The following is a 19,089-nucleotide window of genomic DNA, read 5'->3' on the forward strand; positions in this document are numbered from 1 at the left end:
ATGCTGAACCCATGCGCCTGAAACCATGATGTCATCTCCCCATACCAGCATGCTGTATCTCCCTGCATGGCTAACTGTCGAGAGGACTCAAGTGCAAGGCGGGAATATCTGTCTCTGGGAAGTTCCCACATGCGGTGTATGAAGGAGACAGATCTGGTGAGTGCCTCAACCACTAGTGGGGGGGCCGCTAGCTCTGCTCGAACAATAGCACGTGGTACTGAGGCCTTGGCTCTAATGAGCCGCGAGATCATAGAGACCAGAGGCTTCTCCATGTCCCCCCATCCATCACTGCGGCCTGTCCTCCTGTGATGATCCAATGAAGGTCCCCAAATCTCAGCTCCATAAAGCAATGCAGAAGCCACGAGAGTGTCAAAGAGCCAGAGCTTCGTCCGAGGCTCCTGAAACTGAACCTGTGAACACATCCTTTCCAATCTACCCAATGCTGCATGGGCTCTGGTCAGTGTAGTCTCTGCTGCCCTCCTCAATGAGAATGCTGGCCCACTAAAAACCCCTCCGAGGTAAGTGTACGCATCTGTATACTCCACAGTCTCTTGGCCGTATGTGAATGCTGGGGTTGACCTCCTGATCCACTGTGGGGTGGTATTAAATACCATGACCTTGGTTTTACCAAGGTTGACGGACAAACCACTTTCCTGGGCAAACCTATTCAAAGCATCCAAGTGACGTTGCATCCCCTCTGGAGAGTCGGAGATCAACACAATATCATCAGCATATAACAATAATGGAATCCATGTCCCTGCCAGCTGTGCACCTCTATCACCATCTCTCTCAATGTAGTCAGAAACCTCTATCACTATTGACCTGTATAATGCCATGACCCCCCAAATGAGCTCTGTGGGTACTCCCATCTGCTGTAATCTGCGCATCAATCTAGCTCTAGGCATTGTGTCAAATGCTTTGCGGAAATCCACAAAGCTACAATAGATCCGTCTCCCATGCGATCTACCCTCCTCAATGATGGCTCTGAGTGTCAAGATATGGTCAAGAGTAGAAAAACCCCTCCTGAACCCTGCTTGCCCGGCTACCTGTATCCCCTCCCTCTCTGCCCATCTACTCAGTTGCTGCTCAAGAATAGATGCGTACAACCGTGCCAGTTTGTGTCCAATCATGATAGTGCGATAATTCCCAGGCTCCATAGCGTCTCCCGACTTGAAGATAGGTACAATAGTAGATAGGCTCCAAGTATCAGGCAAGCCCTCACACATGGCACGGTTAGACATCATTGCTAGAAGCTCTGCTAGTAGATCTTTGGCATGCGTGAAATGCTCAGCCACTAAACCATCGTGATTGTATGCTCTCCTAGTTCTCATCCTGTCAATGGCCTTCCGCACCATCTCCGCGGTGAAAAAAGCACATGTGTGTTGGCATGGATCGAGAGGGTCGGGAAGGGGGGGCTGCTCAGGAACTGTGTACAGAGATGATGCGTACTGACCCCAGTCCTCTGTAGAAGTGATGGCGGGGGGGGGGGAGAGTGCTCTTGAAAAAGCCGCCATGCCTCACGTGAGTCCTGACTCAAGAATAGCTGATATAGATCCTGCTCTAGCCGAGCCAAAAATGCCCTCTTCTTCCGCCGCACTAGGCATCGGAAGTCAATCTGTGACTGTCTGTGAGTGATGTCCCCCAAAAGCACCTCCCTCTGAAGTCTAGCTCTAGTGTCCCGGCATTCCTCATCATACCAACTGTTCTGGGGCATGCTCCCCGAACGGCGTCTCTGCTCAGGCTGGGTATGTGGGTATGCCTCTGCTGCTGCATCATGTAGTGTCTGTGTCAATATAGTAGTAAGCTCCTCCAGAGGTCGCCCTGGCTCCTCTGTGCATAGGCGTCTGTAGATCCCATCTATGTATATAGAGTTTGTCTCCCGCGTGAAGGTGTAGCGAGTAGGGGCTGCTGTCCGTAGCCTGTGTGCTACACTAAACTGAAAAGAGATGGTCATTGACACAAGAGCACGATCCACTGCCACACCAACAGGTCTGGGTCCAACCGTGAGATCCTGGATACTAGAGATGAGGCTCGGCTGTGCCATGACATAATCCACTGTGCTAGCTCCATGTCTGTGTTGAAAGTATGTAAAACCCCCTGAAGCGGGAAATCTCTGTAGGCCATTCAAGATGGCCAATCCATGTGCAGTCCCCATGTCTATCAAGTGTGGTCCATACTCAGTGTGTTCTCCATCTTGTGATAGTCTGGATAGGCCTGTCTCTGTGGCATCCAGCTCTCTCAGCATCTCCTTTGAAGTATCATAAAATACTGTCTGATGATGGGCAGTCCTAGCATTGAAATCCCCTAGAATGATTATGTCACCATCTCTAGAGAACTCCCATATGTCATCATCCAAAATAGAGAAAGGGGACTGTCCTCTTGGTGGTGCATACATTGACGTGCTCGGGGGAAAGTAGCGAATAGCAATGTAAAGATATCTGTCTGTCTCTGCTCTCAGTCTCACCCACATGTACCTAGCTTGCTCATCTCTGTGGGCTCTATGTATCAATGGATGCAACTCCTCCCTGAATAACACTGCCACTCCTCCTGATCCCCGCCCTCTGTGTTTTGATCGTGTCTCCTGTCTATAGGCAGTCTCCCATCTATATCCACTAATGTGAGGCATAGATTGCCCAGGGGCCTGATGTGTCTCAGAGTAGAAGACGATGTCTCTTCCCCTGAAACTATCCTCAAAAGCGCCCACATCAAGTCGCATAGATCCATTACAATTCCACGTGGCAACTTTGAGTGTGGTCCCATGGGTCTCGCACCGTCATGTGGAGTGCCGCTCTACAATCACAACCCGGCCATCTCTGTAGAAGGCCATCTTTCCCTTCTCCCTTGCCGCTTGAATCTTTGGCATTATGCCCGTTTTCTGTAGTGTAGGACGCTTCTTCAAGAAGTCCTTCTTTGCCTCCATGGATGGGAAACGGATGATTAAAGCTGTCCCTTTTGAAGTCTCCCCATTGCCTTGTGTCTTCTTCCCCACCCTCCATGCCTTTGTATGAGTAGCCTCACTACCCATCATGCAGAGAAGTTCTTCAACTTCCCCTTCCACATCATCTCGGTCTTTTAGACCGGTTACTCTTATATGCAAAGCTCTAGTTTTCCTTCACTGTTCTTCCTCTAGAGTCATGTTGATGATTGTAGGAGTGGGGACAGATGCGGTCTCTTTCCCTTTGCCTTTCTTAGCGACTTCTATCCACTTCTCGGCCTCATCCGCCTTCTTTTGCGTCTTCGTGATCACATCCATCCACGAAGACGTCTTTACCATCTTTTGTTTCTCCTCCTCTTTGATCATCCATACCCGCTCTTTGATGACCTTGATTTCCTCTACTACCGAAGGCTGGAATTCCCCCTCCTCTAGTCCACTGCTCGCTCTATCCGCAAGTTCTCGCTTGAGAGCTGAGACCTCTTCTTTAAGTGCTTTGGATTCCGCCTTAAGTGCTTGTAGCTCTGCGTGCAGGTCCTCTTTCTCTTTCTTCCACTGCGCGCCTTCGCTGAGAAACATTTGAAGAAGGTTGGCCTTCTCTTTCCACCATCCCTCCATATCTGCTTTCCAGTCTTTCATCTCCCTCTCCATTTGTGTAATCCGCTTGTTTGTAAGCACAAAGGTTGCCTTCGGATGGGGCTTACACACCGGCGAAGCAGTCATGACCTCCATCAAAAAATAATACAATCTGCACTTTTGCCAAGTCAACCCACTATGTCCACATCACACAAACATCCTTGTCCTGCATAATGTATACATAGGGTTTCCCCAAATCAATCATACATTCTTGATGTTTGCTTTTCTGATTTTCTGCAGAGTTTTTGTCAAAGTTGTTTTGCCTTTTGTAAACTTGGAGGTTGTTGCACTTTCTTTCGAAAAATCTCCAACTAAAAACTGAAAATTTTTCCTGTTTTTTTTCCCCGTCACTCTGATTTTCTGGTTTGGGGGGGGGGGGGGGGGGGGGGCAATGCAGGCAGCAGCAGTTGCAGCAGCGCGAGGGGCAGCAGCGCGAGCAGTTTCAAGTTCTCCCAGGTGCGAGAGAGAGAGAGAGAGAGAGAGAGAGAGAGAGAGAGAGAGAGAGAGAGAGAGAGAGAGAGAGAGAGAGAGAGAGAGAGAGAGAGAGAGAGAGAGAGAGAGAGAGAGAGAGAGAGAGAGAGAGAGAGAGAGAGAGAGAGAGAGAGAGAGATGAAATGAAATGAAATGAAATGTTATATTAACGTCTTCAAAAGGCCAAAGTGACCTATGAGACCAGAAAGTTACAATGTGGTGGATGTGATACAAAGTCAGAGTAACAAACTAACAACATAACAAAACAAAACAAAAAAATACTATGGGATCCTAGATTGGTCGATGTGAACTAAGCAAAAGGGACAACTAGCCGGGATAGCTAAATCACAGGAGATCTAGCATTGGGCGCTAGCGGATCTCATCAATCTCCTCCATGGTCAGTGGTCTGACCGGGCGTCGTGCATGGCTGGCCAGAGTGCTCCGAATCTTCTGATGAAGCCTTCGTCGATGCTGTGTAATCCTCCGCAGTCGTGGGCGCTTGGATTTCCCCAGCTCACTCGCTCGGTCGATCAGTGTGCCTCTGGTGTGAGACGAAAGTGAGCTCTGCTGTGGTAGTAGCTCCTGCGGCGGCTGTCCAGTGTCTGCTCTAAAGAAATATGTGATCCGTCTCTGAGACTGGCTAGCCTCTCCACTCATCACGCTATCTCTATGTCTACGCAGCTTGAGCAAGAACAAACCCAAGCATAGAGAGAGAGAGAGAGATGAAATGAAATGATATATTAACGTCTTCAAAAGGCCAAAATGACCTATGAGACCATCAAATACAAAGTGGTGAATCTAATACAATGTCTGAAGTACAAGTACAAAAGGTACTGAAAGTAAAATGTGAAAAATGAAAATGAAGTGTGAAATGTGAAATGTAGAATAGGCCCTCAATGACACTCTGGGTGTCGTGCTAGGATGCCTCTGATCCTCTGCTGGAGTCTCCGTCAATGGAGTGTGCTCCTGTGTCTCGATCGTGGTTGTCTCGATCTCCCGAGCTCAGTCGCCCTGTCAATGAGGGTGCCTCTGGTATGAATGTGGGTACAACTCTGTGCTGGTGGTTGGTCTCCTAGCTCCCTCGATCCAAAGAAATCTGTGATCTGTCTCTGTGACTGTCGTACTCCATGTCTCCTTAGCAGACTATCTCTATGTCGATGTAGCTCAAGCAGATATAAGCCAAGGCATCTCTGATCGTGATACCTCATGACTCTATCTAGGGGTCCAAAACCCTCCCTGAATAAGCAATGGAAGCGCCCTCGTATCTCATAATACACAGTGCAGTGGCATATGTAGTGTAGCTCTGTCTCTGGCTCTCTATCGCATAGTTGGCATATCCTATACTCCGGTGGTATCCCTCTGAATCTACCCGTCTCAATCTCCAGCTGGTGTGAGGATGTGCGAATCTGACCAATAGCACATCGTAGACCATGAGACAAATGAGTGTCCATGTAGCTTGGACGAATCACAAACCCATCTCCCGAAAGTTGGAGAAGATGCTCTTTGTAGAAAGCCATCTTCGTGCCAAACTACTGCATCGGCTCTACCCATGTCCTCCTGGTGTCCAGCTGTATAAGATCCCGACGAATGAGTCTAGTGATCTCCGTTCGTGTGACTGGCAGTGAGGGTGCTTACCAAGCATCGCTTTATCCAATTCTTTCCTCATATCTCCATACATAGAATTCTTATAACTCTCTGCGTTTGCGTACATCTCTTTCCTGATATCATCTCTCATAAAGTTGAGCTCTGATTTAATCATCACTTGAACCCTCTCCATCATTAAATCATCCTGGACTCTGACGGTTTTCCCTGCGTGTAGAGAGCTTGGCGAGAGTACACTATCTCTGTTCCTCCGTTTGAATGTTGCTTTCATTTTTTGTGGGTGATGAAGCTACCTGTATCACCATCCCCAGCTGGTTGGTCCATCCAAGAGAGAAGAACAGAGCGAGCAGAGAGAGAGAGAGAGAGAGAGAGAGAGAGAGAGAGAGAGAGAGAGAGAGAGAGAGAGAGAGAGAGAGAGAGAGAGAGAGAGAGAGAGAGAGAGAGATGAAATGAAATGTTATATTAACGTCTTCAAAAGGCCAAAATGACCTATGAGACCAGAAAGTTACAATGCGGTGTATCTGATACAAGGTCAGATTAACAAAATAAATTAAACTAGGATAACAAAATATAAATATAAATACTGCGGGATCCTAAACTAAGCAGTACAATGTGAAGACAATATGGGAGGGGAGTAGAGATCCATCTTCATCTGCACTCTGGACGACGAAAGAGTATGGCTTGAATCTTTTTCCATAGCCTCCTTCGAAATTGTGTAGCTCCTCTCCTCCCTCGGGGTCGTCTAGATCTCCCTAGCTCCAAAGCTCGGTCTATGAGAATGCCAGTAGTGCGGGTAGATCTCTCCACCATCGCTGGTTGCTCCTCTGTCTGTTCTTCTGGGTGTATAGTATCTAGTGTAAAGAAATCTGTGATCTGTCTCTGGGGATGTCTCTCTTCATCTCTCCTCAGTAAAGTTTCTCTATGCTTGTGTAACTCAAGTAGATAAAGCCCAAGACATCTTTGATCCTCATAACTCATGACCCTAGATAGAGGCCCAAAACCTTCTCTGAATAGACAGTGAAAACGACCTCGTATCTCATAGTACACCGTGCAATGACATATGTAATGTACTTTTGTCTCTGGCTCTAGATGGCATAAGCAGCATATTTTGTTATTTGCTGGTGTCCCTCTGAATCTGCCAGTCTCAATCTCGAGCTGATGTGAGGACGTGCGTATCTGGCCAATGGCACAACGTAAACCATGCGAAAGATGCGTGTCCATGTAGCTAGGTCGAATTACAAACCCATCCCCCGTGAGGTAGAGAAGATGCTCTCTATAGACAGCCATCTTTGTGCCCAACTCTTGTAATGGCTGTATCCATGTCCTCCTCGTGTCCAACTGGATCAAATCCTGACGGATGAGTCTATTAATCTCTACCCGTGTCAGAGACCTCAAGGGTGCTTGAAGAGAGTATTGAAAAGGAGGCAACCTGTCCATGGTGAAACCATGTGTGTGAAACCATGATGTCATCTGAGCATACCAGCATGATGTATCCCCGTTAAGAGCTAATTGTCTGGAGGACTCTAGAGCCACCCTGGCATATCTGTCTCTGGTAGTATCCCACAGACTGTGTACAAAGGAGACTGATCTTGTGAGCGCCTCAATCTCCATAGGGGGGGCAGCTAATTCCGCTCGAATGATATCATGCGGTACAGAAACGTTGGCTCTAATCAGCCGAGAGATCATAGATACCAGGGGCTTCTCCATACACCTCCACCCATCCTGGCCTATAGAAGGTCCCCAAACCTGCACCCCATATAACATAGTAGAAGCAACCAAAGTATCAAAGAGCCATAACTTTGTCCTAGGTTCCTGGAACTGAACCTGTGAACACATCCTCTCCATTCCTCCCAGAGCCGCACCAGCTCTAGTTAGTCTAGTCTCTGCTGCTCTTCTCAAGGAAAATCTCGGCCCAGTAAAGACTACCCCCAGGTAAGTGTATCTGATGCTCTCCTTAGTGAAAACACTGGTCCACCGAAGACTATCCCAAGATAAGTATATGCTTTTGTGTACTCCACCGTCTCCTGGCCATACGTAATTGTGGGTGCCGACCTCCTGACCCACTGTGGTGTGGTGTTGATTGACAGATAATTCATTGCCACGAGCAAATGTATGCACAACATCCAAATGACGCTGCATCCCCTCTGGAGAGTCAGAAATCAGCACAATATCATCAACGTATAGTAACAACGGAATCCATGTCCCTGCTAGGTGACCCCCCTGCCCCCCTGATGCTCTACATAGTCCGAAAACTCATCCACATACATCCCAAAAAGAGTCGGGGACAGGGGGCATCCGTGCTTTACTCCAATAGTGGAGTGGACCATGTCAGACATTCCCTGAGTGGTGCGTACCCGCCCCATCACTTTCCTGTATAGAGCGAGAATACCCCATATCAGCTCTTTAGGCACACCCATGTCCTGTAGTTTGCGTATAAGTCTGGCTCTCGGCACTGTGTCAAAAGCTTTGCGGAAATCCACAAAGCTACAATAGATCCTCTTGCCATGGTGTCTACCCTCCTCAATAATAGCTTTGAGTGTCAGAATTTGGTCAAGAGTGGAGAAACCTCTCTTGAAACCTGCTTGCTCTGGTGCTCTTATGCCCTCTTGCTCTGCCCATCTACTCAACTCCCGCTCAAGAACGGATGCATACAACCTAGCTAATGTGTGACCAACGATGATGGTGCGATAATTCGCGGGAATCATAGGATCTCCTGACTTGAAAATAGGCACAATCGTAGATATACTCCAAGTCTCCGGGAAGCCTTCATACATGGCTCGATTAAACATCATAGCCAGGAGCTCTGCAAGCATACCTCTGGCATGGATGAAGTGCTTTGCTACCAGACCATCATGATCATGTGCTCTCCTTGTCTTCATCCTGTCAATGGCTTTCCTTACCCTCTCGGCAGTAAAGAAAGAATATGTCTCCGGGCATGTCTCTAGTGGGTCCGCTAGAGGTGGTTGCCCTGATGCTGTGCAGAGAGATGTGGCATATTCCCCCCATGTCTCAGTGGAGGTGACCGTTGGTGGTGGTGAATGCTCATGGAATAGCTTCCATGCGTCGCCCGAGTCCTGACTTAAAAATATTTGATACAGATCCCGCTCTAGCTGAGATAGATAAGCCCTTTTCTTTCGTCGCACTAGGCGGCGAAAGATAAGCCGTGAATGTCTATGTGTGGTAATACCCATGAGCATTTCCCTCTGTAATTTGATCCTCGTCTCTCTACACTCCTCATCATACCAATTGTTCTGGGGCACGCTCCGAGATCGTCTTCGTGTGGGCTGGTTGTGGGGATATGCCTCTCATGCTACATCATGGATCGTCTCTATTAGTATCTGGGTGAGTTCATCTAGTGGCCGTCCCGGCTCCTGGGTGCATAGCTGCTTGTATATCTCATCCATATACAGAGAATCTGTCTCCCTCACGAAGGTATACCGAGTGTGTGTGGAGACCTCTCCTAATGGAGCTGTGCTGAATTGAAAGGTGAGGGTGAAAGACAAGATAGCATGATCAACTGCTACCCCAACTGGCCTAGTACCCACCACGAAATCTTGAAAGAATGGAATGAGACGTTGCTGGGCCATAACATAATCCACTGTGCTGGCACCATGTCGGTGTGGAAAGCAAGTAAAACCTCCAGCTGTTGAAAATCTTTGTAGGCCATTCACAATGGTGAATCTATATGCGGTTCCCATATCTATTAAGTATCTGCCATATTCAGTGTATTCCTTATCTTGTGATAGTCTGGATAGACCCATCTCTGTGAGGTCCAGCTCCCTAAGCATCTCCTTGGAAGTATCATAAAATATTGTCTGGTGGTGGGCAGTCTTAGCATTGAAATCCCCTAGTATGATAATGTTACCATCCTTGGAAAACTCCCATATATCATTATCCAAAATAGCAAAGGGGGATTGTCCTCTAGTTGATGCATATACTGACGTACTAGGAGGAAAGTAAACAAATAGCAATGTAGAGGTATTTGCCCGTCTCTGCCCTGAGCGTCACCCACATGTACCTAGCCTGTTCATCGTTGCGTGCTATATGTATCAGTGGCTGCAACTCCTTCTGAATAGAACTGCCACTCCCCCTGACCCCCGTCCTCGATGCTCCAATCTGGTCTCCTGTCTGCAGGCTGTCTCCCATCTATATCCGCTCACCTGTGGCATGGATTGCCCAGGTGCTTGATGATTTCGAAACTGTTTTTTGCCGTTTTTTAGGGTTTTGCCACTGTTTTTTACTGTTTTTTAGGGTTTATAATATGTGTTTCTGTTTTTTAGAGTTGCAAAGCTGATTTTCTCTGTTTTTAAGGGTTTCATAAGCGTTTCTTACTATTCTTTAGAGTTTCTTGATTTTCTTGGTCGTTTAGTCTCTCTCTCTCTCTCTCTCTCTCTCTCTCTCTCTCTCAAGGTCTCCCTCCATTGGGCTACCCATTGACCCCCTTTCACATGGCCTCTCCAGTGGCTATAGCCCGCCTCCCTCTCAACATGAAGTTCTCGATTACCAACAAGCGGATATCAACACTTGAAGTTGAAGTGAAGGAGTGGAAGAAAGAGACGGAGGCAACCTTTCTTCAAAAGATGGAGGAATGGAAAGAGGAGAAGAAGAACCCATGCGAAAGATTTCTCGCGTTGAAGAGCAAGCGGCTTCACAAGAAGCCACAATCCGAACTCTCCAAGGTGAACTTCTTGCAGCAAAAAGTGGGGTCGAAGAAGGCGAAATTCAGCCATCCATGATGGAAGAATTGAATACCATGAAAGAAGAAATACGGGTTATCAAGGAAGATGAGGAGAAGAAGTCATGGGCTGCGGTCATCTCCGCAACACAAAAGAAAGTAGAAGAGGCAGAAAAATGGATTGAGGTCACCAAGAAAGGGAAAGGTAAGGAAGCTCCTTGTACACCCACTCTTATTAACATGACCCTCGAAGAGGAACAAAGGAGGAGGATGCGGGCTCTACATGTGAGGGTAACCGGCCTCAAGGACATAAACAATGTGGAAAAAGAGGTCACAATCCTCACATCCATGATGGGGGTGAACAGGCCTTCACACACAAAGGCATGGAGAGTGGGCAAGAAGAGTGGTGGCTCGGGAGAATCTTCAAAAGCGAGCTCTCATACTACGCTTCCCCTCCTTGGAAGAGAAGAAGAAATTCCTGAAAAAGAGGCCTACTCTCAAGAAAACATGTATTTTCCTCAGTGATAATCTTACTCTCTCACAGCTTGCGCATATGAGAGAGGTAATGGCCGAGATTACGGCGGCGAGGGAGAAGGGAAAGACGGCCTTTACAGAGATGGTCGGGTGGTGATTGTAGAGCGGCACTCTACATGACGGTGTGAGACCTATGGGACCACACTGAAGATGGCTACTTGGAATTGTAATGGATCTATGAGGTTGGACGTTGGTGCCTTTTAGGACAGTTTCAGAGAGAGGGACATTGTTTTCTTCTTAGAGACTCATCAGGCTCCTAGACAGCTTATGCCACATGTGGTGGGATACAGATGGGAGATGGCCCACAAGATAGTCGCGAGATGTGAGCATGGGAGTAGAGGTTCAGGAGGAGTAGCAGTGCTATTTAGGGAGGAGTTACAGCCACTACTACATATTGTACGGAGAGATAATCATGCTAAATACATGTGGGTGAGGTTGAGAGCTGACACAGGCCTATTTCTATACATTGCCATATGTTACTCCCTCCCCCCCGAGTACGTCATTAGATGCTGCACCCAGAGGACAGTCGCCTTTCTCTATACTAGATAATGATATATGGGAGTTTTCTAGGGATGGTGATATCATCCTCCTAGGGGACTTCAATGCCCGAACGGGCAACTCTCAGACAGTCTTCTACGACACTTCAGATGAGATGCATAGAGAGTTGGATGTGGGTGACTTGGGGCTTGACAGATGCTCACATGATAGAGAGCAGACGGAGTATGGGAGATACCTCACGGAGATGACGACCACACATGGGTTAGCCATAATTAATAGCTTACATCGATTTCCTGGAGCAGCCGGTTTGACATGCTTTCCACACGGACATGGGGCCAGTACAGTGGACTATGTTATGGCACATCCAAGCTTTATTCCTTGTATTCAGGATTTGATAGTGGGAGCCAGACCAGTGGGCGTAGCACTGGATCACGCTCTTTTGACATTGTCCGTTTCATTTTAGTATAGGACATCCTAGACATCAGGAGGTAGGTCACACACCCATTATACATTTACACGAGAGACTGGCTCGGTTTATACAGAGGAGATCTATAGCCTTCTATGCACAACTAGTCCTGGTCTCTCTGTGGAGGAGTGTACCACTTTATTGATTGAGACATTGCATGGTGCAGCATCAGAGGCATACCCACACACTCAGCCGGGTCGGAGGCGACATTCAGGGAGCATGCTCCAGAATAGTTGGTATGATGAGGAGTGCAGAGAGATGAGAGCCCAGCTCCAGAGAGATCTTCTTTTAGGAGTCATCACTTACAGACAATCTCGGATTGCTTCCAGGTGCCTAGTGCGACGGAAGAAACGAGCTTATTTGGCCCAGATGGAGCGAGACTTGTATCAGTTGTTCTCGAATAGAGACTCGGGAGAGGCATGGCGATTCTTTCATGAGCACTCCCCTCCCTCTCCTGATGTGTGGGGCCAGTATGTGACATCGTTATATACAGTTTCTGGACAGGACCCCCTTCCAGATCCTACAGAGCCATGCCCACCTACCAGCACCTTCTTTACCACTGAGATGGTAAAGAGAGCCATTGACAGGATGAGAACCAGCAGGGCATATGATCATGATGGTCTAGTAGTAGAGCACTTTATCCATGCTAGAGATATGCTGGTAGAGGTACTTGCATTGTTGTTCAATTGTGCCATGTGTGAGGGGTTACGTGAGACTTGGAGGTTGTCAACTATTGTGCCTATTTTCAAGGCAGGTGATCCTACAGAGCCTGGGAATTACCGTACTATTATGGTTGGGCACACATTGGCACGGTTGTATGCATCCATTCTTGAGCAGCAATTGAGCAATTGGGTAGAGGGTGAGGGTGTACGAGCAAAGGGCCAAGCCGGTTTTAGGAGGGGTTTCTCGACTCTTGAACATATTCTGACACTCAAAGCAATCATTGAGGAGGGCAGGTCACATGGGAGAGGGATTTATTGTAGCTTTGTGGATTTCCGCAAAGCATTTGACATGGTACCGAGAGCTCGATTAATGCGCAGGTTGCAGGAGATGGGGTGCCCATAGTGTTGATTTGGGGGATTATGGCTCTATACAAATCGGTGATGGGACATGTACGCACCCCGGAGGGGATATTTGATTTAGTTCACTCCACCATTGGGGTGAAACAGGGTTGCCCATTGTCTCCTACTCTATTTGTTATGTATGTTGATGAGATGTCTGATTACATTGACAAAGAGGGTGATAGAGGTGCCTAGCTGGCAGGGACGTGGATCCCATTGTTGTTATATGCTGATGATATTGTGTTGATCTCCGACTCACTAGAGGGTATGCAGCAACAAATGGATGCATTACACAGTTTTGTAGAGGATAGTGGATTGTCTGTAAACCTTGGTAAAACTAAGGTTATGGTGTTTAACACCACACCACAGTGGATCAGGAGATCAACACCGACTTTCACATATGGTCAGGAGATTGTAGAGTATACAGATGCATACTCTTACCTTGGGGTTGTCTTCACTGGGCCGAGGTTTTCTTTGGGGAGAGCAGCAGAGATCAGATTGACTAGAGTTTATGCGGCTTTGGGAGGCTTGGAGAGAATGTGTTCGCAGGTTCAGTTCCAGGAACCTCGGACAAAATTATGGCTCTTTGATACTTTAGTAGCCTCATCTATGTTGTATGCGGTGCATATATGGGGACCTTCTGTAGGCCAAGATGGTTGGAGACGTATGGAGAGGCCCTTGGTATCTATGATCTCTCGACTGATCAAAGCCAAGGCCTCCATACCCCACGCTTTCATTCAAGCAGAGCTAGCTGCCCCTCCTATGGAGATTGAGGCGCTTACCAGATCAGTCTCCTTTGTGCACAGCTTGTGGGATACTACTAGAGACAGATATGCTAGATTGGCCCTTGAGTCTTCCAGATAGTTAGCTCTTCAGGGGGACACTTCATGCTGGTATGCACAGATGACATCATGGTTTCAGATGCATGGCTTCACCATGGACAGGCTGCCCCCTTTCCAGTACTCTCTTCAGACACCCTCGATGTCTCTTACACGGATGGAGATTACTAGACTCATTTGTTAGAACCTGATCCTGCTGGATACCAGGAGGACATGGATAGAGCCGCCAGAGGGGTTGGGCACGAAGATGGCTTTCTATAGAGAGCATCTTCTCCACCTCACAGAAGATGGGTTTGTGATTCAACCCAGCTACATGGATATACAAATGTCTCATGGTTTGCGGTGTGCCATTGGTCAGTGTAACAGACTTGGACACTCCAAGTCAAGAATCAACCGCGAGAGCACCAAATAACCACTTCAAAACAGTTCACAGTTCACAATAGATTTGCACTGGCCCGGCGGAGTTCTGTACCTAGAGATATTGGCCCCAAAGATTGGCGCCCTTGTTGGTATTTCTTTTTGAATTAATCTGAGTTCAAAGTACAAGAGTGGTTGGGTCTCACTCTCAGACTCTGCGTCCAGATGCTCTGCAGAGTGTGAGCCCAAACCACGTATTTATTTACGAGGGATGCCAAAAGTAGAGCCCCAAAAGCTTAAAATCAAAAGCCTAAAAAATAAAGCAAAGGCTCTTTCTCTCACAAGCTCTCTTGAGCTTCTAAAAAAAATAAAGCAAAGGAGTTCTCTCTCTCTCTCTCTCTCTCTCTCTCTCTCTCTCTCTCTCTCTCTCTTTGAAATTGCGTAGAATAAAAGCAGTGCTTTTCCCAGCGCAAAATCTGGAAATCTGTCGTAGAGTCCCATGAAACGCGCCACAAAACCCGGGATCTGCCGTACGGTGCCACGTCATCACTAGGTTGTTTTCTCCCTGCTGCCTTTTAGGGTTAGGGTTAGGGTTAGCATTTCAACAGTAGTTAGGGTTTGGCAAAAATTAGGGTTAGGGTTTCTGGCAGCAGAATTAGGGTTTGCAGGTTTTAGGGTTTCTGCAGACAGGTAGGCACGTCAGCACTTTGTAACATACCCTCTTGAAAGCATTGTAATCGCCCTCGATTACGCTTGCAAAACAAATAGAGGCCATAAACCGTCTAAGCAGACACTGACTGTTAGCACCTACGTACTAGGAACACACATCTAGCACAATTACCAATCGACCGTCACATCACACGACATCACAAGACATCACTCGACATCACAGAACATCACATGACATTCAACATTCATTCGGATCTTAGACCATGATTAATCGGCAATGTAGCTAGCAATCGCATCTACATCCAGTCGGGACCTCATCGATGTTTGATTGACTAACTCCTATTGCAACCATGTCTATTCGAGATCAATTAGACCAAAATGCTGCAGTCATTTCGTCTATTAGTTCCTGCACTTAAAAAGAAGTCCGGAACAAATCAGTATCATATTCAAGAATTCCATTTCATAAAGTCATATAGCAGAATACTGTCAGCTCTTAGTATCCTTGAAGCTCAAAGAGACATCAGTGACTCTAGTATCAAATTCGAGGCATCTGTTGACAAAGGAGTGGAGTAACTCCCCTCTTGTGCATCCCACTGCACTAGATGTCCGGCCAAGGTGAATTCTTGAGATTTCTGCAAAGCCTCGCGGACCTTGGCAAAAGCCATGTCTAAGTCGCGCGTATACTCATCCGCTTCAAAAATCTTATCTTTCGTGCTTAGAAAGGGTGGAACCTTTGCAGCACTTTCAACAATCTCAAATGGCGCCTTACCCCGTCGAAGAGTGTATCGTGTTATTGTAGGCAAATTCCACCAAAGGTAAGTACTTTTCCCATTGAGTCTTCTGATCCGAGATATAAGACTTCAATAAATCTAAAACAAGTGAATTGGCAATCTCAGATTGCCCTCAGTTTGTGGGTGGAACGATGATAAGAGCTGCAACTGCTTGCCAATGTTCTCCCAAATTGCCTTCCAAAACAAACTCATAAATTTGGGGTCCCTATCGGAGACAATCGTCTCAGGCATGCCATGTAATCTGAAGATGTGGGCCACAAACAATCTCGCTAAGTGAACCGGCTTGACTGTTTTCTTCATTGGAATGAAATGAGCCTGTTTGCTAAATCTGTCAATAACAGTTCAGATACCATCGTGACCACTCTGTGTTCTCGGGAGATCAAAAATGAAATCCATTGCAATACTTTCCCAAGCACGGGTGGGTATGGGTAAAGGCTGTAACAATCCCTGTGCTTTATGCCTGTCAAACTTGACCTTCTGGCATACCAAGCAACTGCGCACAAACTCTACCACATCCTTTTTGAGTCTTGGCCAAAAGAAGTATCTCTCTATCCCTTTCAGGGTGGTAGCAATGTCGCGGTGACCCGTAAAAGGTGGACAGTGGCATTCGGTCTTAACTTTTTCCCTCAATGGCTGTGTAACGCACAACATGGTTTTTCTCCTCAAGTAGCCATCCCGAATGGAATATCCTGCTACTGTCTCCCCATCCCGTATCCGTGTGAAAACGTCTGTAAAATTTGTATTTGTGGCATACTGGTCGACCATATCCTCGAACCTCCTATGATGTATCGCGGCAATAGCCAGAACCAACGGCTTTCGAGACAAAGCATCTGCCACCACATTCTTCCATCCCTGAACATGGACAATCTCGAAGTGAAACTATGACAAGATGTTCGCCCACTGCATCTGCTTTTCCGATAGCTGCTTCTGTGACAAGAAGTAGCGCAAACTCTGATGGTCTGTATATCGTGCAACTCGTATATCGCGTTCATACTCTTGAGTTAGCCAAGAAGAAATAAAAAGCTTCTTAAATTTCAGCCATTTAACCGGCGTAGTCTTGTTTAAAAGAAGCGTAGACCACCAAGTTCGAGCATTCCCCTTAAAATAAGAGGCATCTCTCCGAATCTTAGAGTGCTCTGAGTAGCGTCCTCCCGCGAAAGCGATGTCAAAGTGCAGTATAAAAGACAAAGTCTTCGAGGCATCTTTATTTCCCGAAAACGTGTCAAATTTAGTTGACTGTCCACCTTTCTTAAACTCTTGGACTTTCTTGCCTTTGTCTTCCAGAAAGTCATAGTGGTTGGCTTTATAAAAATTCTTCTTGTTTGCATAAAAATTGCTGTCATCAGAGTCTGAGCTGTCTGTAGACGAGTCCTCTGGAGAACTCTCACTCACTGGGCGAGATTTATACTTCTTTGTCTTTTTCTTGCCCTTTCCGAGGCGTTGTTTCTTGGTTCGCTTTTTGCCTTTTCTGTCTTCTTCGCTCGAGTCAGAAGAGCTAGAAGAACTGTTAAGAAGAAGAAGAAGAAGAAGAACTGGGTACTCCTTCAAATTGAACAGGCTTCTTCTGTTTCTTTGCCTTATAAAATGTCGACTCACGACCCAAATAACCCGGGAAGTCAGTGCCTTTCTTCTGGTTTTTGCCGTGCTTTTTAGCTTTGTTCTGCGCGTCAAAAAGCTGAGCAATCCGTGCATCAACCACCTCTACTACTTCCTTCTCTGAATATTTCTTGTGAGCAGAAGGTTTCTTGAGAGCGGGTTTCGGGGGTGGTGTTGTGGTTTTCTGCCATTGCTCGTGCACTTCGTGAAAAGAAGTCTCGCTCATATATTTTGCAAATTTTGGGTCCTTCACAAAATTGAGCATCATCTTTGTTGCATCGCCGATCAATTGACGACTCTCCATCTCTCGTCGCTCCGCCTGAGTAGGCCGAGGCGGTCCATACTCTCTGCTGGAATCTACGTTGTGATCCCTTGCCGCATCTTCAGATGCAGAGGGAGTCGACCGATCCTTGCGTGAAGCCATAGGTGCCGCGGAAAAAATTTCTGGGATCGGATTTCCCGTAGAAGAGAAATCGGCCGTGCTCTGATACCACTGTAACAGACTTGGACACTCCAAGTCAAGAATCAACCGCGACAACGCCAAATAACCACTTCAAAACAGTTCACAATAGATTTGCACTGGCCTGGCGGAGTTCCGTGCCTAGAGTTATTGGCCCCAAAGACTAGCGCCCCTTTCGGTATTTCTTTTTGAATTAATCTGAGTTCAAAGTACAAGAGTGGTTGGGTCTCACTGCCAGATTATGTGTCCAGAATCCAGATGCTCTGCAGAGTGAGCCCAAACCACGTATTTATTTACAAGGGATGCCAAAAGCAGAGCCCCAAAAGCTTAAAATCAAAAGCTTGAAAAATGAAGCAAAGGCTCTTTCTCTCACAAGCTCTCTTGAGCTTCTAAGAAAATAAAGCAAAGGAGTTCTCTCTCTCTCTCTCTCTCTCTCTCTCTCTCTCTCTCTCTCTCTCATTCTTCTCAGTAGGCGCGCATTATTCTCCACGGATGCGTGCGGCATTGGGCAATCTAACAGAAGCTTCATACGTAGACGATCAGGCTTCTAACCGCCTTCTGACTGGCAGGTTAATCGCAGCTCCAGGGTTGCAGAAACGCAGAGGGAGCAAAAGCTGGCGGTCAGATACGGAGGCGAAAACAATGCAGATAGAGAAATCATACGTGTAGACGGCGACAAGAGCTCATGGGCGGCATCATCACACGCGTAGGCGGCAACATCATTCACTCAGGATTCAGCGACGTGCGAAATGGTAAGTGAGCTCGAGACATCTCTTGAACGACAAAGCATGGAAGCAATCTCCCCTACACAAGACCTTGCACAGGACACGGAAGCCATCAATGTCTCACTTGTTTGCAAGTCGCGAGCAAAGGCAATCTTCATGCTCACGAACAAGCGGATGGCGCAGATGGAGAGGGAAATGAAGGAGTGGAAAACAGAGATGGAAGGATGGTGGAAGGAGAAGGCCAACCTCCTTCAGATGGTCTTCAATGAAGGCGCACAGTGGAAGAAGGAGAAAGAGAGCCTTAACGTAGAAATACAGACACTCAAAGAAGAAGTCTTAGCCCTCAAACAGGATAACCCAAACGCCGAGATACGGACACTCAAAAATCCCTTAAACAGGAGCTTGCTGATAGAGTAAGCAGTGGGCTGGAGGAAGGCGAATTTCAGCCCTCGGTAATAGATGAAATCAAGGAACAGGTAAGGATGATCACAGAGGAAGAGAAACTGAGTGTGGCAAAGACATCTTCATGGGCGGAGATGATAACAAGGACACAGAAAAAGGCGGACGAGGCCGAAAAATGGATTGAGGTCGCGAAGAAAGGGAAAGGTCAAGAAACTCCTTGTACACCGACGCTTATCAACATGACCCTCGAAGAGGAACAAAGAAGGCGGATGCGAGCACTACCATATGAGAGTGACCGGGCTCAAGGACATAAATAATGTGGAGAAAGAGGTCACAAGCCTTACATCCATGATGAGGATGGAGAAACCTTTGCAC

The 19,089-nt window shown here is 47.1% G+C and overlaps 1 protein-coding gene across 3 annotated transcripts in view; it reads left to right on the forward strand.

The window, feature by feature from the left end:
- Positions 1–19,089, forward strand: part of LOC147440975 (uncharacterized) — a 130,451-nt gene that overhangs the window by 77,935 nt on the left and 33,427 nt on the right. For 2 of the 3 annotated variants that reach the window (XR_015184296.1, XM_086482760.1), the window contains exon 12: positions 3,966–4,024. The exons of the other annotated variant lie outside the window; for it this stretch is intronic. Coding sequence is in view for 1 of the 2 variants with exons in the window: in XM_086482760.1 (XP_086338886.1) it covers positions 3,966–4,024 (59 nt within the window). In the remaining variant the exon portion in view is untranslated. The remainder of the gene's footprint in view (positions 1–3,965; positions 4,025–19,089) is intronic. 3 annotated transcript variants of the gene reach the window in all.

This window comes from Adiantum capillus-veneris, chromosome 15, assembly GCF_014529385.1.
Source record: "Adiantum capillus-veneris isolate H3 chromosome 15, ASM1452938v2, whole genome shotgun sequence".
Lineage (NCBI taxonomy): Eukaryota > Viridiplantae > Streptophyta > Polypodiopsida > Polypodiales > Pteridaceae > Adiantum > Adiantum capillus-veneris.